Source organism: Staurois parvus, unplaced genomic scaffold (assembly GCF_062004578.1).
Source record: "Staurois parvus isolate SC_StPar_1 unplaced genomic scaffold, SC_StPar_1.0 ptg000693l, whole genome shotgun sequence".
Lineage (NCBI taxonomy): Eukaryota > Metazoa > Chordata > Amphibia > Anura > Ranidae > Staurois > Staurois parvus.
In genome coordinates this window covers 966,516-991,811 of record NW_028318489.1, presented here as the reverse complement: position 1 = coordinate 991,811, position 25,296 = coordinate 966,516, and the positions used below count along the sequence as shown (strand labels likewise).

The 25,296-nt window shown below is 43.3% G+C and overlaps 1 protein-coding gene across 1 annotated transcript in view; it reads right to left on the bottom strand.

The window, feature by feature from the left end:
* Positions 1 to 25,296, bottom strand: part of CCDC81 (coiled-coil domain containing 81) — a 113,601-nt gene that overhangs the window by 44,553 nt on the left and 43,752 nt on the right. The window contains exons 5-8 of the mRNA XM_089652767.1: positions 21,226 to 21,482; positions 17,157 to 17,242; positions 13,582 to 13,727; positions 10,883 to 11,000 (exon numbers count right to left, since the gene is read on the bottom strand). Coding sequence (XP_089508893.1) covers positions 10,883 to 11,000; positions 13,582 to 13,727; positions 17,157 to 17,242; positions 21,226 to 21,482 — 607 coding nt within the window. The remainder of the gene's footprint in view (positions 1 to 10,882; positions 11,001 to 13,581; positions 13,728 to 17,156; positions 17,243 to 21,225; positions 21,483 to 25,296) is intronic.

Genomic DNA, 25,296 nt, shown 5'->3' with positions numbered 1-25,296 from the left:
TTATGCTGAAGAGGAAATGCCCTTGAAATGGGTGTTCCAACAAGACAACGACCCCAAACACACCAGTAAATGTGCAACATCTTGGTTCCAGACCAACAAGATTGACGTCATGGAGTGGCCAGCCAATCCCCGGATCTTAATCCAATAGAAAACTTGTGGGGTGACATCAAAAATGCAGTTTCTGAGGCAAAGCCAAGAAATAGAGAAGAACTGTGGAATGTAGTCCAATCATCCTGGGCTGGAATACCTGTTCACAGGTGCCAGAAGTTGGTTGACTCCATGTAACACAGATGTACAGCAGTTCTCAGAAACAGTGCTTATAGGAAAGCAAAATCTTCAAACATTTTTCAGTTTATATAGTGAATGTTTGCGTTTGTAAAGAAGAATACAAACACTGCTATTTTTTTGAACAGTCTAATGTTCACTTTTCTTCAATTTTTTTAGAGGAACAACACAAATTTGATATATTTTTCTTCATGTTTTGATTTGGAATAGAATGTGTAGTGTTCCCAATGCATTTGTGTGTATGGAAATAAAAGCTATTAGAAGGATTTTGAGGTTTATTCACTTTTTTCAACACACTGCTATTATTTTGAACACAACTGTACTAATAAAACCTCCAGGACACTGGAACCTGTTCCTCCATATAAGTCATACTCCCATATTACCTCCCTCACCCTTCTGCTTCTCCTAACATCTGGAGACATTTCCTCAAATCCTGGGCCGCCATCTTTTTCCTTTGATCAACACACCCGGCACCCCCTATCCTCTAACAGCAGCTGCAATCTACACAATCTAGTTACTATTCCTCTTCTTCCTGGAACCATCCTCCCCTTTTCCTGTGCACTCTGGAATGCCTGCTCTGTTTGTAACAAACTCACCTCTGTCTATGACCTTTTTATCACAAACTCCTTTAACTTGCTTGTAATTACGGAAACCTGGCTTCATGAATCTGAATTTCCCTCTCCTGCTGCCCTCTCCCATGGTGGTCTCCTCTGGACTCACTCTTCCAGACCTAGTGGACGGAAAGAAGGTGGAGTTGGAATCCTCCTATCTCCTCAAAGCACTTTTCAGGTCCTTCATTCACCTCCCTCTCTGTCCCTCTCCTCATTTGAAGTTCACTCTATTTGTCTATTCTCTCCAGTTTCTTTAAGAATTGCTGTGATCTATCGGCCTCCTGGACCAATATCAAGCTTCCTTGATGACTTCTTTGCCTGGCTGCCTTACTTTCTCTCTTCTGAAATTCCCACAATCATTCTTGGTGACTTCAACATCTCCGTTAGTCTTAACACTCCTGCTACCTCTAAACTTCTGAGCCTATTCTCCTCTTTTGACCTAAAACAATGGACACATGCTTCTACTCACTCTGATGGTAACTGCCTTAACCTTGTATTTTCCTACCTATGAACTCTTTGCAACCTCACCAACTTTCCTTTTCCGCTTTCTGATCACTTCCTTTTTAGCTTCACTCTCCTCTTGGCTTCCTCCTCCTTTTCTTCCAACTACCAAACAGTTACCCATAGAAACCGTTGCTATCTTAACCCTTCTTCCCACTTTCAGAATACAATAGCTTGGTAGGGAGGATCCATCGAGTGTGTGAATGGGGGAATCAAGTCTGTTTTTTTTCGTTCAACCTGCTGTAGAATGTGCAAGCATGATCTGGCTGCCTTCAACTTCAACTCTAAAATGTATCATCTATGGCAGTGGTCTCCAAACTGTGGTCTGGGGGCCAGATGTGTCCCTTTGCTTGCTTGCTTTTATCTGGCCCTTGGGGCACTATTTCATTCAGATACCAACAATGGGGCACAATTCCCCCCACTGACACCAATGAAGGGGCAAAATTGCTCCCAATGAGGCCAATTATGGGGCACAATTTCTCCCAATGACAACAAAAATGGTGCCCAGTGACACCAAAGATAGGACACAATTCTTCATAATGACACTAACAATGGGGCAAAATTTCTACTAATGACACCAACAATGGGGCCCAAGAAGATCAATGATGAACCACAATTCCTCCCAATGACTGAATGTTTTTTCCCAATGGCCACAGTCTGGACCCGTAAATTCTGAATGACAGTAAACTGGCCCTTTGTTTAGAAAGCTGGGAGACCCCTGATCTATGGGCTTCTTAAGTGCACTTTATGAAAATACCCACTGTTTCTGGATATCTAATGCCCACCATCTTTCTTCTACTTCCTGAGTTTCTTTATTTATGTCAGCGTAGGTTTAAAAATACAAGACATCTGACTGTTTGGGGCAGAGGAGCAACGCACACTTTTAGTATAGGAACAAGGTAAAAACAGAAATGCATTAAAGTGATACTACATCTTCGTTTTTTTAACTTAAAATACAAAAGATGTTACACTTACCTTCCCTGTGCAAAGATATTACACAGAGTGGTGGCTCACCTCCTTATTTTCGATCCACCCGCTGGTGCTGTCTGCTACTCTTTCCTGTGGGTGATCCCCCAGCAAGCTGTGTGCTAAGTGGGCACCCATGTGGTCTCAGTCACATCCCCCCAATCATTCCTCACAGGATTTGATTGATGCAGCAGAAGTTTATAGCTACCGCTGCTCTCAGTGTGTTCTATAAATGCAGGAAGAGAGAGCAGCTTTGCTGTAGATGGCACACAGCTGGATCAGTGGAGGAGTCAGGTAAGTGTTTGGGGGGGGGGGGGGCACACCAACTGGTGGGACATTTTTTACTGTAATGCGGGGAGTTCAATAAGGCGGGGCTTGACAAATTTGTTTTGAATCTAGAAGCTAGCTAAAAAAGTTAGGAGCCAGTTTTTTTTGTGGGTTGTCAGCGTCTGGGACGTCATGCGATGTGATTTGCCACCTGACAATCACGGCTTTTTTTTTTTTTTTTTTTAAAGAAACTTTATTTGGTTTTATTGTATACACACAGTAACCAACGGTAAAATTATGCAGTAATCATAGCTTGGCAACATGTCGAAGCCGGTGAAAGAATCAAGAACAATAATTGTACATGAAAACAAATTGTCAAAACCCCAAGAGAAACAAAGAGGCATCAGAGAAATTTAGTAAGGAGAAAGTTACTTATAGGAAGGAGACATCGTCTGATGTAACAGGTTACAGGGGCTTAAAAATAGAGTCTACAAGGGTTTAGAAAAGTACATGTATATGTATATGTATAAATCTTTATCTGTATAATTAATCTATAGATGCGCAAATGTATACCATGTTGACCATTTGTCAAATGACCAAGAGGAAGGTCATCGTGTATATGGGTAAGAAGTAAATGCAAAATGAGAGCAGAAGGTAGAGATAGAGCAGTGAAGAAAGGAGAACAAGGAGCTGCAAGAACCAGCCCAGAAAAGAGTATACGGACAGAAAAGAAAAGAAGGAGAAAAAGGAGGGCAAGGAATTTTGTTACTGAAGATCAGAGATCAGAAGTCAGAGGTCTGAGATCAGAAGACCAAGAGGACGGGCCAGAATATAGAGATTAGGACACTAAAATAATAGGGTGTTAGAATAGTAGGCTACTATGATGATATAATATAATAAGAAGCAGCTCAACATTACATGTGAAAGTGTGCTATTACGGGGACTCTTCACTGAGGGTCCACAGCGAAGCGAGATTATGAAGGACAGCGAGAATAAGAAAGCAGAAGCCAAGGCGTAAAAAGGGCAGATAGTCAAAGTAGGTGAGTATAGGTTCTTGAAGACTCAGAGAAGGTAATTTAGCAGTCATTTGCCCCCTAAGACAACTAAAGCACGTGCATCTGGAATCGCCTAGAGGCTAAGTTAGGGCTAGGTTAGAAGTCCTTGGGAGGGAAGCTGGGTCTCCGAAGTAGGAAATGTTCTTGAAACATATTGACCCCATTTGCGGAGGAACTTTTCCTCTCCTGATGTAGATGGAGAGATATGGATGTTGAGCCGATCCAAGCGAAGTAAGAAGTTGAGTTCCAATTTGACATCTGAGATAGTTGGCGGGCCGTTGGAAACCCATTTTTTTAGAATAGATCTTCTTGCAGCCATCAGACAGGTGGACAGCCACGGTTTGGCGGCTCTGAGCCTAGCAATGTGCTGGTATGTAGCAGCAGACACGGAAGCATCCAAGTTGCCGAAAAGAAGCAGCAGTGGGTCTCTAGGTAACGGGAGAGTAGTGATGAAAAGCATGAAGTTCAAAAGTTGGTTCCAAAAGGTAGAGATCGATGGGCAATTCCAGAACCTGTGGTGAAGTGTCGGCTTACATAGACCACAGAGCGGACACGTAGAGATCGATGAGTCTGAACGTGAGTACAGACAGGGCATATAAGCGTGATGCATAATTTTAAACTGTTGCTCCCGCCAAAATTCGTTTGTGTTAAATGCACAGGTCATGTTAAAACCTGCGAGTATTTGTTCCGCAGTGAAGGCATTGTCAAAGTCTCGGATCCACGATTTGATGGATGTGGAGGATTCCAGCGGTGTTGCATAATGCATAGACAATTGACTATATATATCGGATATGTTATATTTCTGATTCCTAACAAGGACCTCTATCACCGTCGTGCAGAAACGAGTAAGTTTATTTTGAGCTATGGATTGCACAAAATTCCTGATTTGTAAAATGTACAAAAAATGATGAGAAGGCAACTCAAATGAGCTAAGGATTTGTTGGAACGGAAGGGGAGATCCTGATGCACAGTCATATAATTGGCTAACAAGTCTAAGTCCCTGGTTGTACCATAAATCGTAAGCTGCATGTTGTTGAGAGACAGAGAAAGAAGGATTGTGATGAATGGGAAGAAAACGAGATATCCAGGGAGAAACTCCTAGTCTACGTCTGACCTCCCTCCACGTGAACAGTGTGTCCCGTATGAGTGGATTATGTTTAAGATGCTCCGGGAGTGAGTTAAAGTTGGAGTGTAGAAGGGCTGACAGATCGAACGGGCTCACCATGGCTGACTCAAGTTGGTAATTGGAGAACACGGACGCTCGGGAGAGCCAATCTATACACACCCGTAAAATGCAGGATAAATTATAAAGCCTAATATTGGGGAGGCCCAGACCGCCCTCACATCTAGGGAGAAACAACTTATGTATGGCTATGCGCGAGCGACGCCCCCTCCATAGGAAACTAGAGATCGCCTTGTTTAACTTGACTATATCCGTATGTTTGAGCAGGAGTGGGATAGTTTGAAGAGGGTATAAAAGCTTCGGAAAAGTCGTCATCTTGAAGAGATGGGCTCTGCCCATGAGTGATAACGGCAGGTCTTTCCACATTTCCAATTCTCCTAAAATTTTTTGGATCACTGGCGAATAATTCAGAGAATAAAGGGACGAGGCTAATTTTCCAATTTTAATACCCAGATAAGTAATATGGTTAGTATTAATTTTAAATAGAGAGTTGCAGGCCCAATCAGGAAGCCGAGCATGATATAGGGGAAGAACCTCACTTTTCGCAAAATTTATACGGAGACCCGAGCAGCACCGAAATTCTGCGAAAACTGTCTGAATATAAGGTAAATCTAGAGTTGGGTTGGAGGTGAATATTAATATATCGTCCGCAAATAAGGCTATGCGGAGATCTTGTTGACCAATTTGAATACCATGGAGGCGTGAGTGAAATAACAGGAAACGGGCTAAAGGTTCTAGTGCAAGATTGAAAAGCAGGGGGGATAATGGACACCCTTGCCTTGTTCCCTTATAGAGTAGAATAGGGTTGGATATTTTTCCCGCTGCTACTATCTGGGCCATTGGGGCAACATACATAGCCTGAATCAATTGTGTAAATGGACCGGAAAAGCCAAATTTAGCAAGGACTAGTTTGAGCCATTGAAAACTGACATTATCAAAGGCTTTTTCAGCGTCAAGAGAGACAATTGCTAGATCCTGTAGTGGGTTGATTTTAGCCTGATGCAAAACTGAAAGCACTTTGCGGATATTTGACGTGGCCGATCGTCCCTTTATAAAACCCGCTTGAGAGGGGTGAATAAGCGAGGGTAAAATAATGGCCAAGCGGTTAGCTATAATTTTAGAAAGGATCTTTGCATCTAGATTAAGGAGGGAAATGGGACGATAAGATCCAGGATCCGAAGGGTCTTTGCCTTTTTTTGCTATTAATTTAATATGGGCTTGTGAAGCCGATGGGAGATAAAGCCCACTCTCCAGGATGGACTGATAAACCAGCTGTAGAGTAGGAGAGAGGGTTTTATCCATGAGTTTAAAGAATTCAGAGGTGTACCCATCTGGACCTGGAGCTTTACCATTGGCTAAAGATCTAATAGCTAGACATATATCCGCTTGTGATATAGGGGCATTTAGAGATTGCAGCGCTATTGGATCTATTTGAGGTAGATTTACTCTGTCTAGAAAGGATTGTGCTTGTTCCTGGTCAATAGGATCCGGCCCATATAGCTTTGCATAAAAGCTTTCCAAAATAGATATGATCTCTTCCGGAGATTGTTTAAGTGCTCCCTGAGAGTCTTTAAGAGAGGTGAATTGTGTGGGGGTGAAAGGCTTCCTACACAGGCGCGCCAATAATTTGCCTGGTTTATTACCATACCTATGATATTGTAAGTCAAGATGTGAATGGTATAATGTTTCCTGAGCTGCCGCCCATGTGTCAAACTGGTTTTTAGCATCCACCCAAGCTTTCCTGTGTTCCTGCGTATTGGACTCTGCCATATCACTCTGTGTCTGTCTAAGAAGGTTACTAGCCTCAGTAAAGTTATGCAGAATTCTTTTTTTATAAGCGGACGTAAAGGCAATGATTTTACCACGTAATACCGCCTTCCCCGCATCCCAAAACAAATTTGGGTTGGAAACGTGGGCCGCATTAGTAATTTGGAAGTCTGACCATGTGTCTTTTAATTGCTGGGCGAGTTCCTGATTGTTCGCCAGAAACGAAGGAAAGCGCCATATCCTAGGATGTGGCGTAGGGTCTAGAAAATTTATAGTAACAGAAATCGGTGAGTGATCCGATATGGCTATGTCATGTACAGTCGAAGATACCACATGATGCAGTAGTACGGGGTTACAGAAAATGTAATCGATTCTAGATAAAGAATGATGAACAGGGGAATAAAAAGTGTAGTCTTTGCCGTCCGGATGTGCTAAGCGCCATATATCTGTAATTTGCATTGCTTCAACGAAGCTACATAGTAAAGTAGGTGTTGGACGGGAAATCTGAGAGGAGCGAAGTCCACGTCCAACACTCTGTGATTTATCCTCCTGCTCTTGCATAACGGAGTTAAAGTCCCCTCCCAGGACGAGAGGCTTGTGAATATAGGCCGCCAGCCGCGTCGAGAGGGCTTGAAAAACCTGTCTCGTCGGGGAGTTGGGTGCGTAAAAGTTGGAGAGAACCAGCTCCTGGGATCCAAGTTTAATATGTACTGCTATAAAACGACCCTCAGTGTCAGCGTCCATGGAAATTAATTCAGGATTAAGCCGTTTGTGTATAAGAATAAGTACCCCAGCTTTATTGTTTAAGGAGGAGGAGCCAAAGATCTGGCCTACCCAGAGTTTACGCATACGGGCAAAATCCGATTGGGTAAGATGGGTTTCTTGGAGCAAAGCTATATCCGCGCGTAAACGCCGCAAGTGTCTTAGTATCGCCATGCGTTTGTGAGGAGATCTGAGGCCCTTAACATTCCATGAAAATATACGTGTCATTTTAACTGTTGTAATATATATAGTGAAAGGATAAGAATCTTACCAATTAGAAAAGGAGGAACGGGTGGCGTTGCTATGTAGGGCAAATGGAGGTGGTTGGAATCTGGTCTCAGAGGACAAAGGAGCTCTCCCAAGAAGTAGAGATAAGAAAGAAGAGAAGAGAAGACAGAGAGAGAGGCAAGGGCCCTATTTGAGCCCAACAAAAAATCAAAACATACAATATACCAGAGCAGTAAACAGGACTTCACGTCATTCCGCATGCTGTTTCCACCAATACCAGCGTAACCGGGAATGGCAGGGGAGGGACCTGCCCCAGGGACCATTGCCGATTTGTTGAGGCGAGGAAGGGCGCCCCGCAAACTTATTCCCAACAACGGCTCCAGCATCCCGCCATCCACAGCAACGCTGAATATGGAATCAGGCACATGCAGGAGTAAGGGAGTAGTAAAATCAGGCCTGTAGGTAAATTAAACAGTAACAATGTAACGGGTGATTACGAGGAAACACCTCAACATCAGAAATTACAAAAAATAAACTCGTGCTGAACAATCAATAGATTCATACATTGGAGTGTGATAAGATATCAGTAAATAATAAGAGGAATCTTTCCAAGATGAAAATGAAAAGAAAAAACAAAAAAATGGAAGAAACACATCCAATTGAGCCAATCGGATCAGGAGTAAGGCTGGAAGAAGTTGTGAAGAGACCGATGGTTCCTCAGATCTTCAAGGCGGGCGAGATTTGGAGGACGCTAGATTAGTGCGTTGACGTTTGGGGGGGTCTTTGCGAGGGCTGCGTTGGTCTCTAGGACCACTATTCCTACCCGCGGGATCACCGTCCCTTAGGTGGTCTTGTAAATATTGGTGGGCTTCTTCAGGATGAACAAAAGATTTAGAATCCCCTGATGGTGCAGTAAAACGTAACGTGGCCGGATATGCAAGTGTGAACTTTATTCCTTTCTGGTAAAGAGTAGCACAGACTTGCTGGAATGCTTTCCGTTTACGTGATACTTCCTGTGAGTAGTCCGCAAATAATAGCAATTTGTGACCCTCAATTTGCAGAGAACGGGAGTTACGGAAAGAGGTGAGGATCGCTACGCGGTCAGCATAATTAAGATAGCGGACAATCACAGAGCGTGGCGCACGACGCTCGTTAGATGGGGGGCCCAGGCGATGAGCTCTCTCCACCTGGCAAGAAGAAGATAGGCCCAAAGCTGCAGGGATCCGCGCTGAGCAGAGATCAGGGAGAGAACCTGTATTAAAAGATTCCGGAAGACCCACAATGCGTAAGTTATTCCTACGTGATCGATTTTCCAGATCATCGATTTTATCCAATATACTTTGCTGTACACGATTGGATTGTGAAGTGACCGCTTGCATTGAATGAAATTCATCTTCTAAATCTGATATGCGCTGCTCAGCCTCAGATAAACGTTTAGAATGGTCGCCTAAATCTTTCCTTAGCTGTTCAATGCCCATTGTGACAGCTCTATCTACAGCCTGTGTTATGTTTGGGAGCAGGATAGAGGACACTGCCTGAGCTATTTGCACATACTGCTCAGGAGTGTTATCAGTTGCAGAAGTGAGTGGGCAGGCAGTGTGGATGGTGAGGAGAGGCTCTGTCATACCTGCTCCCTCGGTGTTATTCCGTTCTGTGCCTGTGTCCATGCTGTGACAGGCATCGTCGGCCATCTTGGCTGCAGAGGGGGGAGAGCCGCATCCCTCCGCCCTGGCCGCCGACTCATGGCCGGACTGCGCCGGCAGAAGGTACCGCTCCATGCTGGGGCCGCTGCAGGAAGGTAAGGGGCACCCCAGGACTGTATAGCGGGGGTCCCCGAGGCAGTAGGCAGGCTTTGTAGAGCCGGGATCCCGGGAGCCGCGGGTCCCGCGAATTACAGCATCCGGCGCCGGAACCGGAAGTCTCTTTTTTGACAATCACGGCTTAACCGCACCATGTTTTATGCTCCACTGACAATAATGGCACCTGAACCCGTGTTTTGTGATCACAGTGATTCTGCTGCTATCTCAAAATGCCCAGGTGTGAATGGAACCTCCCTGGTTCACACATATGGGATTCTGGATTCATTTTGAAACTCACAGATTCGCATAACAGGCGAGATATTTTGTGTTTCTATTGAGGTGGTTCACACAGATGTGATCCACACGCATTGTGTTTTGAATGCCATTATGAAAAGGGTCCTGTTCGAGTTTGTGGTGGTGCATTCCAGACTCTCAAGTGATAGAGTGTCATGCAGAGATAAGTGTTCTCATAGGATTGCTATTGACAGGAGTTTTCTCATTGACGTCTATGGGAAGCGTTTTCACATTGAAGTCTATGGGAGACATTTACGCATTGAAGTCTATGGGAGGCGTTTTCCCATTGAAGTCTATGAGAGGCATCTTCCCATAGAAGTGTATAAGAAATGTTTTCCCATAGAAGTCTATGGGAGGTATTTTCCCATAGAAGTCTACAGGAGGCGACTTCCCATAGAAGTATGGTAGGCGACTTCCCATAGAAGTCTACGGGAGGAGACTTCCCATAGAAGTCTACGGGGCATGACTTCACATAGAAGTCTACGGGGCGCAACTTCCCATAGAAGTCTAAGGGGCGCGACTTCCCATAGAAGTCTATGGGAGGCAATGTGTGTCAACCCTGGTGCCAGGATACAATTTTCTAGTTGCCATTGTGACCTGTTGCCTGGGATTTGTCAAACCCTGCATTAACGTAAAACACATTTTAATGTTAGAACCACTTTAAACATTGCCCAACAATGATTCCAGCCAATTGTTTTGTTTTGCTTTGTTCTTTCAAGTTTTTGTTTCTGTGACTGCAATGGGGAGGGTTTCACTTACATCTTGTCCCTGTGTCACCCGTGCAAGAAATAGAGGAGCAATCATCAAGAGGACAGGGAGGCACAGATAGCAAAAAAAGAATTGTTAAAAATTCAAATCCTTCCACGCCGTACTAAAAATGTGTTCTATCTGAGCACCAGTTGGAGAGTTTTCCTATTACTTCCTGTCCTGACAGCAAATGAGGGAAAATCTCACATAGGGCACCTGACAGAGGCTCTTTTACCCGCTATATAAAATTGGCTGCAGCTGGGCTTTCAAAGTAAAGATTTCAAGATGTTTGTCCTTTATTTGATGTACAGAGCCAGCAGTGACTATGACAAAAATCACAAACAAATAGATAAAATAGTAATTAAATAAAAACAGTCAAATCGTTGTGACTCCTGATTATAGGTAGGTTGACCTCACCTTTCTGGAGCAGTTTTTGGTTTAGGTATTTTCTCCAGATCTGCGTTCAAGCTGATCCCGGTGACTTTGGCAGGCACAATACATTGTCTGTTCAGCAGACGCTTTGTTGGTGTGTTCTCTGCAGAAGGAAGTGGAGTACAAGCTTATGAAATGCATTGCACATTATACATGTATGTGATCCAGCCTGCCCGTGTTAGGGGTGCACATGTGCGTGCCCGTTGCTGGTCCGGGCATTCACTGGCTCTGTGCACAGATCAGCAATCTGGCTGTTTCTTCTCCCTGCACAGCAGGGAGAAAAAACAAATCAGATCTATTAGTAAATGCAGCACATAATACACTTCTTAAGCACACAGTTAACCCCTTGATTGCCCCTAAATGTTAACCCCTTCCCTGCTAGTACCATTAGTACAGTTTACAGTATTATATCTGATCACTGTATTAGTGTCACTGATGATGTCAGTGTCAGTTAGTCAGTGTACCTCCCAGCGAGGGTCTTTTAGCACCAGATTGCTTGCCACACTATCACAGTCCCACTAAGTCGCTGATCACCGCTATTCCTAGATTGTAAGCTCGTAAGAGTAGGGCCCTCTTACCCCTCGTACGTTGTTTGTTGTTGTTGTACTGTGCCATGTATTGTCCCCCCTATTGTACAGCGCTGAGCAAACCCTTTGGCGCTATATAAACTCGTAGTAATAATAATAATAATAATTACCAGTAGAGCACCATAGCTGCGTAAATTCCAGAATATACACTATAGTTTGTAGAAGCTAAAATTCTCACACAAACCAATTAATATACACTTAATGGGATTTCTTTTTTTACAAAATACATGTAGAAGAATACATTTTGGCCTAAGCTTATAATGTAACTTGATTTTTTTTTTTATTGGAAATGTTTTATAACAGAAAGTAGAAAGTATTGGGTTTTTTTTTGTTTATATAATAAAGAGTAAAGAACCTAGTGGTGATCAAATACCACTAGAGGAAAGCTCTATCTGTGTGAAAAAAAAATTAAAAAATTTCATTTGTGTACAGCATTGCATGACTGAGCAATTGCCAATGCTGAATAACAAAAAATACAGTGATCGTGAAGGGGGTAAAACCTTCCAGAGCTCAATTGGTTAACACAGATAGTACATGTTAGGGCTACTAGGAATCTTCAGAGTTATTCTGTTTTGAGGTATTAGAGAAATGTTGGTGACAGAAATGTTAGGTGGCTAGAGAGTGAGAGGGTATTGGAGAAGGGGGTGGGGGTATATAGTTAGCCAGTGAGGGGGCAGTGATGAAAACGGTGGCAGTAGATGGATAGCCAGTGAAGGGGTAGTGGAGAAGGGGGTGGTGGTAGCTGGTTAGCCAGTGAGGGGGTAGTGATGAAGTGGGTTGGGGTAGACGATTAGCCAGTGAGGGGGTAGTGGAGAAGAGGGTGGAGGGAGATGGTAACAGGTAGCAGGGGGTGGGAGCAGATGATTAGAGAGTGAGGAGGTAGTAGAGAAGGGGGTGGGGGTAGATGATTAGAGAGTGAGGGGGTAGTGGACAAAGGAGTGGGGGCAGATGATTAGAGAATGAGGGGGTAGTGGAGAAGGGGTTGGGGGCAGATGATTAGAGAGTGAGGGGGTAGTGGAGAAGCAGTGAGTTTGGTGCCAAAGGTTTGGAGGGAAGAGGGAGAAAGGACATGCCCATCCCACAATTGCACCTCCCAGGGGACCCCTCCGCTGGAATTTTATGTAAGACACCAATATGTGGCCAGTTCACATTTTTGAAGTAGGGCTTGATATTCATAGTTACATAGTTAGTCTGGCTGAAAAAAAAGACAAAAGTCCATCCAGTTCAACCATAAAAAAAAAAAAGTTATAATCCTATACCCACAGTTAATCCAGAGGAAGACAAAAAAACCCAGCAAAGCATGATCCAATTTGCTCCTGCTGGGAAAGAAATTCCTTCCTGATCCCCCGAGAGGTAATTGGAAATTCCCTGGATCATCTTTACCTATAAATGTTAGTATCCAGTTATATTCTGTGTATCTAAGAAACAATCCAGGCCTTTTTTAAAGCAATCCACTGAGCTGGGCAGAACCAACTCTTGAGGGAGTCTATTCCACATTTTCACAGCTCTTATTGTGAAGAAACCTTTCCGTGTTTGGAGATTACATTTCTTTTCCTCCAGACGTAAAGAGTGCCCCCTTGTCCTCTGTGATGACCTCAGGGTGAATAGCTCTACACCGAGTTCACTATATGAACCACTGATGTATTTATACATGTTGATCATGTCCCCCCCTAATCTCCTCTTCTCAAAAGAGAATAAATTCAGTTCCTCTAATCTTTCCTCATAGCTGAGCTCCTCCATGCCTCTTATCAGTTTGGTTGCCCTTCTCTGTACTTTCTCCAGTTCCCCAATGTTCTTTTTGTGAATTGGTGCCCAAAACTGAACTGCATATTCCAGATGAGGTCTTACTAATGATTTGTACCGGGGTAATATGATATCTCTCTCTCTCGAGTCTATACCTCTTTTAATACAAGAGAGGATTTTGCTTGCTCTAGAAACCGCAGCTTGGCATTGCATTGCATATTCCACTGAGGTTTTTTATTTGAACCAGTAGTGTTGCATTTTTCTGAACTGTTCACCACAGTTCTCAAGAGAAAGTGTTAAATCCTCCCATGTCTCTCATTTTAATTTACTTTGGGTTCCATTTCTTATCCTTACCTCTTCTGCTTGTGATTGGCTCTTCTCCTTCTTGCACATTTTCTATTGGCTGCTCTATCCTAGGTTGCTCCCCACTCTCAAGCTCCACATTCTCTTCTAGGATTGTCTCCATGGCAGGTGGTTTGTCTGAGACTTTTACCTCAATTCTGAACCACAATAATACAATAAATAAATGTGTGTTATTATTAAAATAAACAATTATACAAAATTTCATGTGTAAATTATATTAAATTGTTGCTGAACATTACTTGCTGGACTGTACACCAAGGAAAAGTTGTAATTAAGGTGCATCCATCAACCTGGTAGCAACCAAGTGGAGAGAAAAGAAAGGAGCTGTCATATTTTTATTGATATTTTGGTGTATTTTAGAAACATTAAATTAGGTAAACCCTCCTGTATCAATCAACTTTTCCCTCCCTACATTTGACCCCAATTTCCCTTAATTCAAGCATTTAGCCTCAGTAACTATAGCCAGGTACTGACACAAAGCCTCTGTAAGTAAAGATTACCTAAACTACACCAAACTGATATGGGAGAGCAAGTTCCAGCATGTTCCCCTACTATGTTCCGATTGACTTTCACTGCTCCCTTCTGACTGGCTCAGACCAGGAAAAAAAGCTGAAGAGGATCATGGGTAGTTCAATCACCTTTAGGCGGAACTGTCCTCTGTTAAGAAAAAACTACAGCTTCATGCGGTTCCAGTAACTGGGAAGAAGGGAGAGAGAGAAGTTTTACAAAATGGCCCGGGAACGTTCGGGGCACGTGGTGCCAGACTGGGAAAGGAAACACATATTGGGACAGAGTGGTGGGTCTGTTAGCACCTGTTTGCCAGTGTGGCCTATCCTCAGTTGTACCAGAGACACAGAGTGGAACCGCCAGTCTATCCTCAGCATTCCAGGGCCACAGAGCAGGATCGCCAGCCCATCCTCTGTGTTTCGGGGACACAGAGCTGGATCACCAGTCCACCCCAACTGCTCCAGGAGTGTCACGCGGGTTCACCGGAGCCATCACATCAGTTCATGAGCGCCCCCTCTGCCGCCAGTATCTATAGCTGAAGTGCAGGGGGTTAGTAAGAGGGTTGTTAATCCATTCCTTGTACTGCACAGTAGACACTGGTGCTCAATATTGCCTTATCTTATCGCCCTTCGAAGGTCAGCCAATCCATCCATTTCATTCTCAAGGCTATTGTCTTAACATCCCCAGACTGCACTTCCTTCCTCAATACTACTCCATTGATAATCCCCCCATCCAGCCCAAATTTATTGTAACTCTGTGACTGAGATGACTTCTTTTTTTTAGTTAAACCCCTCCAGTTACCTTTGCTACAATTGTCTTACTGACTTTAAGCAGGCAAGGACCATTGAGCACCAACAATTGTGCACCATCATAAGGACACCATCCAAGCCAACAGAAAGTAATTTCTTTCTACCTCACCCTCTCGGAAACTGATATACCCTGTTTCCCCGAAAATAAGACCTACCCCAAAAATAAGACCTAGTACTGTTTTTGGGAATTGCTGAAGTATAAGACCTACCTGAAAATAAGACCTAGTTGTGATCATCTGTTCCACCACCTCTGGCACTGGCCCTGTGTACACCAATATCTACTGTCTCCTATAAACACAGAAGAGTGGCTTTTGTGTTTCCAAGTGACAATCCCTCTTGTAAGTAACAGCACCATCTGCTCCCACAGAACCCCCCTACCTCTGTACTCACTGTTGGACAGGGAAGGAACAGATATCTGAGGGGGCAGTGTGTTTAGGGGTGGGGCGGGGCATCTCATCCTGCAGCCTAATGCATGGAAGCCAATGCTCCAGGGGTGATCATTGGCCAGTGAGGAAGAGGCGGAGTGGTGAGTGAGTGCGGTTGGTGCACTGTGTGGGAAGATAGGACCGGAAGCTCACTCCTGCATCCCCTGCAACTCACTTCTGCATTCCCTGCAACTCACCCCTGCACTCTGTCTGTGGCTCATCTCTGCACCTTGTTTGAAACTCACCTGTCAATTCAGCTCTGCAACACCTGACTGCAGCTCGCAACTGTCATCTGTCATCAGCCAGCCCTCTCTATAGTAACCCTCATCCACAACTGCCTGCAGCTCACCTCTGCACCCCCTGTCCACACCTGTACATTCAAAAAATAAGACCTACCCCGAAAATAAGACCTAGTGTGTTTTTTTTAGCCAAAAAAAATATAAGACAGTGTCTTATTTTCGGGGAAACACGGTATATATATATATATATATATATATATATATATATATATATATATACAGTATCTACCTCCAGAGGCTTTATCATCCAAGTCTTGCTCTTTTATTAAGGGGTTGTCTAATGTGCATACATTGAAGTCCGGCAGCTAGACTTGAACAGGTCAGGGAAGGGAAGTCTGATGGTGGTGTAGTCTATAGAGGTTTTGCTACTTCACTTCCTGCTGCCCTGATCTGAGTGGTTGGTGAAACCTAACTAACCTAATTAATTGTCAGAGGTTTGTCAAAGTGGTGAAAGTGTTAACATCGTTAGTCCACATACCAGATTAGTCTCAGAGGGCTTATTCACTCAGTGGCTCCATCGGGGGTATGCTGCACAAATGCATGAATTTAGGTTGCATTGCTTGGTTTTACAATTCTGCCATTTTTTTTTTGCATGTGATATATTTGATGTTCCAACAGTCTAATTTCATATTGTTGTCAATGGTGTAAACAAAAAGCAGGAGGTACACTTTACTACAGTAGGCTTTATGGGACAACTCACCACCCACCCAGTAGCCCTTCTATATCCTACACCTACCTGTTCACGCTCATTGTAGATCAGCATTGTTGGGCCTGCTGGGAGCTGCAAAGCCTCTTTATGATAAGTCTTCCATCTGGGCAGTAGAAAACCCAATAATTTCTATGGAAAAGCCCCACCACTGGGACAGAGTGATCCTCAAGTAAGCTGATAATATAGGTACATGACACCAGTAGGTGATTTGGTGGGTGAGGAGCAGATGTAAGGTTCACAGCACTAAGGAACTACACTACCCTACGTGAACACCTTTTGCAGGGCTCTAGGAAACTACTACTATTGATTCAAGAGCAGGGGCGGACTGACCATTTGGAAACTCGGGCACGGCCCGAGGGCCCGGGGTCAGTAGGGGGCCCCATGAGATGCCCCTGGTACCTTTTTTATAGGCTTTTTTGAGTTTGGGCAAGGACACAGGGGCCCCATGATCTCCTATTGCCCGGGGGCCCCATGAGTTGTCAGTCCGCCTCTGTTCAAGAGTGACCTGCCTTCCCATGCATAACAGTGCAGCTGCTTTATGTGGTCACCCTATTCACAGGGACTACCCTGACTAGATGTTCCATTATTATTATGAGGCTCTGTTCTTTCAACCACAAGAGATACAGTATGTAGTGAAATATACTGTATATCTATATGCATATAAAAAATAAACAACATAATCTTGATAGCTTTTGAGACTCAAGGGATTATAATTATTTGAATGAAAGCTATATATTTATTAACATAAAAAAACAAAACAAAAGCAGCTTCAGGCATTAAATATATTCTGTAGAATATTTTATTTCCCACAAAATACCTAGGGAATAGTACAGCGCTGCAAGACAGAGGACGCATTGATGGTTCTTCTATAGCAGACATCACAGAATCAGCTGTCCCAGGCCTCTAATGGGGAGACATAACACAACAAGCATTATAATCAGAAACCATAGGCAAAAATGAGAAGAGTGATAAAAATTACTGTTTAGAATGTAAAGGGGAATTTAATTTGTAACTTTGCTATAGTGTAGCAATGAAAGGCAATATCACACAAGCTATTTTCTGTATTGCTAATTGCATTTTGATTAGTCATGCTAATGATTGCCAATGGGAATTTTACCAAAAATTAAAGGTAAACTCCAGCCTTACCTTCAGTCTTGCAGAGCTGTACATGTTCCTTCACTGTACTGGAACCGCTTACTCTGATTTCACTGCACACTGTGAGTTTCTCACAGCATGCATTAGAAGCTGCACCAAGTCAGATGCAGCCCGCCTCATCTCCTGGCTGGGAACATCCCAGAATCACCAAGCTCTTTCCTCCCCAGCCGCGCTGTCCCTTGCCTGCCCCTTTTATTCACTGGATTTCAGTTCTTTCAATAATGGCTCAACATTTCTTAAGGTAGTCTGCATGCAAATGCAGTCTGCCTAGGACTGCTCACCTTCAAATGGACATATATCTATCAAGGCATGTTTATATTTGCATATCACCTCCCATGAGTCAGTCCTCTCCCATGCATCAGGCAAGCTGTGTACAGCCCCTTTCACCAGATATGATCTACCTGCATTGCATAGACAAACACAAAGACCCAGTGATGGTGCCTCTGTAAAAAGGATATATAATGATGGGAAGATTTTATTTAAAAATGTAATTAGCACGTTGCTGGTGGGGGACAGAAAGCAAAATATAATCAGATTAAATTTCAGCTTCTAAGTGTGTATAAAAGTATTTTTTATTTCTTTACGTTTTAGATATAGTGTGAAAAAGTTGGACCCTTTTTAAAACTGTATTGCTGTCTGTGTCCCCAGCTAACATACAAGCTACATTTTCAGGTTTGAGTGGGTTGCATTTAATAATGATGGTATTATCAATTCAAACAATTTTTTATCTGTGATCAGTATTTCTGTAATGTTTTCTGAGAACCCCAAATGACATTTGGGAACTCCATTAACCACTTACGTACCGGCAGGGCTGCTAATAGAAATCACAGTGCCCCATACAAACTACCTGACAGAGCCCCCTTCCCAAGAAAATATCAAAGCGATATTTCACTAAAAATACAATAAAATCATTATTAGTGAACACAAACACAACATAACTTTGTGGAGGAGGTCTGGGGCTCATTCACACGGGTGCTGTGGCCTGTACAGTGGATCAGTGGTTCGTGCATGTGGCTGGAACCACCTGAAGCTGAGTGCAGGCAGCCTATGTTATGCTATGGGAACGCACTGACTGCACAATCACAGCCGCAAGTCCTAATATGACAGGCATATGAATTCAGGTGTACGGCCCAAACACAGACAATGTGCATTTGGGGCGACTCACCCACACCTGCCCACCTGTCAAATTAGGGCCTATGGCTGTGTTCATAAAACCACAGCAGAGTGACAGGCAGCTGCAGCCCAAACCCCTCTTTCACAAAGCCAAAGAACCAGTGTGAATGAACCCTTATTTATATTTTTTAACCAATTTTTTTAACAACCCTATTAGGAGGGGGGGGGGGACATTTCTGAAATATCAGGGGTGTAAACGGATCCCTGATGTCTCACTTCTGAGACAGAGAAAGATTGAGAACTACAGATGAATGAACAAGAACTGCACTATACAGAGGCCCCTGTTCATTTACAAACTGAAGCATAGTAAACATGGTTTACTATGCTTCAGTTAAAAATAAACACTGCACTGATCACTCACTGTATTCATTCAGGAAAGGAAGGGGCAGGTAAATATGACACATTTACCAACTCCCCGCTCTCCATCCTGAAATGGTCCCACTATGTGCCCATAGCAGCTGACAGCTAACAGGAGGTAGAGGAGGAGAAGCTGAGAAACTGGCAGCTGTGGGAAATGAGAATGGGGGGGGGAATAGTGTTGGATCCTGCTGATTAATCTCAAATCTTATCCGTATTTTCTATAGATATGAAAAAATATACTAAAAATCATTAAAACATATAAATATAACACAAATAGTCAAATGTTATTGCAAATACATGCACGCAGGATTCATGGTCATAGTTACATAGTTAGTCTGGCTGAAAAAAGACAAAAGTCCATCCAGTTCAACCATAATTTTTTTTTTTTTTCAAATGGTCGCATCACAGTTGTCTCGATGGACAGAATGCCATCCATTGAGAGTGCAATGCACCTATACCGGTGACATCACCGGCTGTTACACATGTAAATATCTCCTGAATGGTGCATGTTTAGAAGATATTCACTGTACCTAGAGGTAAGCTTTATTATAGACTCACATGTAGGTACAAGAAAAAAGTTAGTAAATGGTTAAATAAAAGGAGTTGATACATGAATCTGCAGAGGGAACTGGTAGTGAAGGGAAGAAGAAGCAAAGTTGCAAAGGACAGAGGAATGACAGAGGTTTATAGCAGTGAACTGAAAGACCCCAGTCTGGAGGAGAGGAGTGGGAAACCCAGCTACATAAACTGCACGGGGACAAGATAAAAGGGAATGTAGCTGATCTGGCTGTGACTGTCAGGAGACAGAGCAATGAGGGAGAGAGCACAAAATAATATACAGGTTGGGCAGTTGGAGCACCGAGATCAGCAGAGAGCCAGGAAAGGTGAGACAAGACGAAGCACAAGCCACAATTGATGGGACTGAGAAGGGGAAAGATTGGAGCATGAATGCAGGACTAGGGTTTTGGAAAGACAGTGAACAGGGCGAGAATCTGGAGCAATGGAGGAAAGGTCAAGGATGAGAAACAAAGTTACAGAAGCAACAGATTGAGCACAGCTAACATTAGAGCAGCACTGTGAGAGAATGACAGAAGGCTGTAGATAGGAGGGGAGTTTAACGGCTGAAAATGTGTTTGGCAGTTGCCGGGCCCCCTGCTGATGAGATGGGGCCCGGGCCCCTTACAAGAGGACCGGAGGTACCCCCATATCAGCGGCCCTGCCTACCGGGCACTTTTTTTATACCCTTCCTGCCCAGACCAATTTTCAGCTTTCAGCGCTCTCATACTTTGAATAACTGTGCTTTCATGCAACACTGTACCCAAACAAAATTGTTATAATTTTTTTTAGACAAATAGAGCCTTCTTTTGGTGGTATTTAATCACCACTGGGGTTTTTATTTTTTGCTAAACAAACTAAAAAAGAGCAAACGTTTAGAAAAAAAAAAGTTTTTCTTAGTTTTCGTTATAAAGTTTTCTAAATAAGTAATTTTTCTCCTTCACTGATGGGCACTGATATGCTGTACTGATGGGTATTGATGAGGAGTTACTGGAGGGCACAGATGAGGCTGCACTGATGGGTAGCACTGATGGGCACTGTTAGGTGGCACTTATGGGCATTGATAGGCAGCACTGATGGGCACTGTTAGGTAGCACTAATGGGCGGCACTGATGGGCACTGATAGGCGGCACTGATTCAACTGATGGGCACTGATTGCCAGCACAGATGGGCACTATTGGACGCACTGATGGGGCTACACTGATCACCAGAACACTGATGATCAGTGTAGATGCCCCCTGCGAAACTCCGCTTACTGTCTCTCCTCTCCTCACGTGTTGTCGGCGCATGAGGAGAGGACTGCCAATAACCTGCATCTTCTATTTACCCTGTGATCAGGTATGATTGGATACAGCTGGTCACATGGTAAAAGCAGCTGTGGTTTGCCCATTCCTTAGTCATGTGATCAGCTGTGTCCGCGGAGTGCGCACCCCCAGGGGCGCGCGGGGGGTGTGGTTCTGGGAGGACATCCATGGACGCCCTCCCAGAACTAGCCAATCCTGCTGTAGCCGTCTTTTGGCTATAGCACGGTCGGGAACTGAGTAAATAACAATGATGCCTAACAATCTTGATACCTCTCAAATGTATTGCTGGACTCCAATTGAGACCCTTGGAAGCAGATGAATGTAAGAAGATAGACTCACATTACACAGAGATTTCACCAGAGAGCCAGTTCCATCCATGCTATTTACAAAGTCTTTGTAAAATTTCATCTTGACTTTCTGGTTGCGGATGATAAGGGAACCAATGCCTTTAAAGCTGAACTCAACATTTTGCTTGGTAGCGAGAGAGCGAGAGAAAATACCGAGTGTCTCCCTGACACACCCCTCTATAGTGTCTCTGTTGTAGGAGCAAGAGAAAGACATGGCGATGAAGTTCAGAGGAACGACCGGGATTTCACCTGAGAACACAAGAATATGAGTTAGAGACAAATACTGTGTACATTCACTATTTAGTAATCAGCTTGTGGGTCTAACTTTCACCTACAAATCCATTTAGAATGGGGATGTATATATATAAAGCTGAACTCTAGGAAACGTAAAAATTCACCCTTGCAGTGGGGTTGTGCTTGCTTCTGTTTTGGGGATTTGGAAATGCAAATTTATAGTTGTGCTAACAAAATTGCATACCCTGGAAGAAATGTTGGCATTGATATTGAAAATATGACTGATCATGCCAAAAAACTCTTTTATTTAAGGATAGTGATCATATGAAGCCATTTATTATCACACAGTTGCTTTTAAATCATCATGACAACAGAAATCACTCAAATGGCCATGATCAAAAGTTTACATACCAGAGAATGTTGGCCTTGTTACAGACTCACAAGATGACGCACACAGGTTAAAATAGCAATTAAAGGTTAATTTCCCACATCTATGGCTCTTTAAATTGAAATTAGTGTCTGTGTATAAATAGTACATGAGTTTGTTAACTCTCACGTCAAGGCGTTAAGCAGCTAGCTACTGAGCCATAGGGAGCAGAAAAAAACTGTCAAAAGACCTGTGTAACATGGTAACTGAACTTTATAAAAATGGAAAAGGATATAAAAATGTATCTAAAGCTTTAAATATTCCAGTCAGTACTATTCAATCACAAGAATGCCATCCCCACTGTGAAGCATGGTGGTGGTTCACTGATGTTTAGGGGGTGTGTGAGCTCTAAAGGCATGGGGAATCTTGATGGCAAGATGAATCCAGCATGTTACCAGAAAAAACTGGGAGACCATTTGCATTCTCCTGCACCAAAGCTGCGCATGGGATGCTCTTGGACTTTTCAGCACGATAATAACCCTAAACACAAGGCCAAGTTGACCCTCCTTGTTACAGCAGAAAAAAGTGAAGGTTCTTGAGAGGCCATCACCGTCTCCTGAACCTAATATCATACAGCCACTCTGGGGAGATCTCAATCATGTGGTTCATACAAGACGACCAAAGACTTTGCATGACCTGGAGGCATTTTGCCAAGACAAATGGGCAGCTATACCACCTGCAAGAATTCAGGGGCCTCGTAGCCAACTATTACAAAAGACTGCTCACTGTCATTGATACTAAAGAGGGCAATACACAGTATTAACCTCCCTAGCGGTATTCCCGAGTGTAGCTCGGGGTAAAGTTTCAGTACCAAAAGCGGTAACCCCGAGCTACACTCGGGTTTACCATGCGGCGTTGCTCAGGGATTCCCTGCAGCGCTTACCTTGTCCTTCGCTCCCGCGATGTGTCCCCTGCAGCGTCCCCGGCCATCTCCTCCAGCCGATGCCAGCATCCGGCTTCTGTGTTCCGGTCCCTGTGACGTCGGGACGTACGGGCACCGGCGGCGGCGGGAAATTTGAAAATTTTAAAAAATGTCATTTTTTTCCAAAGTTTATATAGTAAAACATTGCTGTTTCAACCCATTTCACATACATTTTGTCCCGAGTGCTTTGTCCTGTGCCCTGCCTGCATTTTGTCTGTTCTTTCTGCTGGAAACTGAGAAACGTCCACGGTGTCCAAAAACCATCCTTTTAGGTCAAAAGTGGGTTTAGATCAGCTAGAGAACAGCGATAGTAAATCAGAACCACTTGCAGAATTGAGTGATAATGATTCGTGGGGAAATTCATCATCAGACACTGAAAACGATTTTGCGACTTTGCTCAGCAATGTGCGAACTTGGCGCTATATTTCAAATTTCAGTGTTTTTGGTTTGATTATATTATTGAATTAAATGTATTATTATTATTTTTTATGATTATTTATTAAATTATAATTTATGATTTCGTGTTTCCAATTTTATCATACCCGGGATGTTTACTAGACTCTTGTTCGGACAGATTTCAGTGAGTTATTCCTAAAAATTACAGCCTACAATAAAAAAACTACATATTTCCATGCAAAATAATGGTACCGCTTTCAGCACCAAAAATCTGAAATAATCATACTGCCAGGGAGGTTAAAGTGTTACTACACCCAGGACCCTGCATCCACTACTGGTCTCTCACAGTACACACTACACGGAAATGCAATTAGTTTAGCAAATGTAAACTGCTAAATACCTTTTCTCATCAGCAGTTAGAGCAGTCTTGTGATTTGTATCAATGTTCAGCAGAGCACTGGTTAAAGCTTGTAGGAGGAGTTTTCTTTCTGCTCTAGGAGGATACAGAACCCCTGACCTCTGTCTGGACAGTGCTGATAGGCCCTGTGCTGATCACATGCACTCTCCCAAGAAAAAAAAACAACCTCTCTAGCAATACATACTAAACTGAGCATGTGCAGAGTGTCTCCACATGATATGTCCTATCAAGAGATAAGAGGGGGACACTGGAAGAAGGGGAGGATCAGAGAAGTCAGGATCAAACAGTATTTTTACACAATGCAGAGGATTAACCCTTAGGTTCCACAGTGAGTATATCAGGCATGCTTTACTGCATATACAGACTGATTTTACTGTTGTGGGTTTAGTAACACTTTAAGAACTAAGAGGATGCAGACTTTTAAACAGGGGTAATTTAATTTGTTTACTTGTTGCCATGTTTTGTTTTATGATTGTGCAATTCTGTTATGTGCCATTCAGTTATATATGAATCCCATAACTAATAAAAGAATGTGTTTTGTCTGCTCACTCACGCTATTCTTTAAAAACAGTACTGTATAATACCAATTCTCCAAGCGTATGCAAACTTTTGAGCACAACTGTACTTACCTGATCCTTCACTCCGCAGTGCTAGACCGGCCAGTGCAGCCACTTCTCCCCCATGCTCTTGCAATCTAAGGTTTTCTGACATCATCAAGACCAATGCAGAGTCCATAGCCCTGCACTGGACAGGAGGATGTCGTGGGACAGTCCAGCTATGAAGCTTTTGGGAGCACCATCTGCTGGGGGAGCAGAGGATAAAGTAAGTAAAACTATGCCAACAGAGTAGTTGATGCTTGGAAGACACTTCAAGAAGAGATATTGAATCAGTCAATACTAAGTAGATTCAAATATGCTTGGGACAGACATACTTGGGGAAAAAAAAGGTAACGAAAAACAAAAAGATACTGTATGTCTATTTTTTTAAAAAATGGGGCAGACTGGATTGCCCACTTGGGTCTTTTTTCTGCCATTGCTCTTCTATATTTCTATGCATTTACTGTCCCATGGACTAAATGAGCGGCTAACCCTTGCAGAATTTTTATTTTTTTATATTTTTCTATGCAAATGAAGGATGACCTCAATTCACATACTCACCTGCCCTGCACATCCATCATTGTCCTTCTGTAATCCCCTGCCACATGCCAGGTCCCACGCCACTATCTTCATCCCTGATGTCATCAGGAGCCTGACTGTCTCTTCTGGGTTCAGGCAGCCGGCTCCTGATGACACGTGCAGCCTCTCTGTATCTCAGCTCTTGCAGCCTCTTGAGATATGTGGCGGGGATATCCCAGGAGACTGGGGAAGCATAGACACGTCATTTTTACTTAGGCGAGAATGGTGGGAGAGGGCAGAAATGAATTAAAAACACATTTTTAAATGTAAACAATTTTAAAAAATATTGACATTTTAATTTTGTGGAAACGGGAGGACTTCAGGGAGGAAAAGACAATTTTTTAGAGTGAGGTCGACTTCAAAGTGGAACTTCTGTCTCCCAATCAACATTGACTATTTTTAATCCTTATGCTGCTAGCATTAGTAAATAGATAAGAAAGTATATCATATTGTGGGCAGCACAGTGGCTAAATGGTTAGCACTTCCACCTA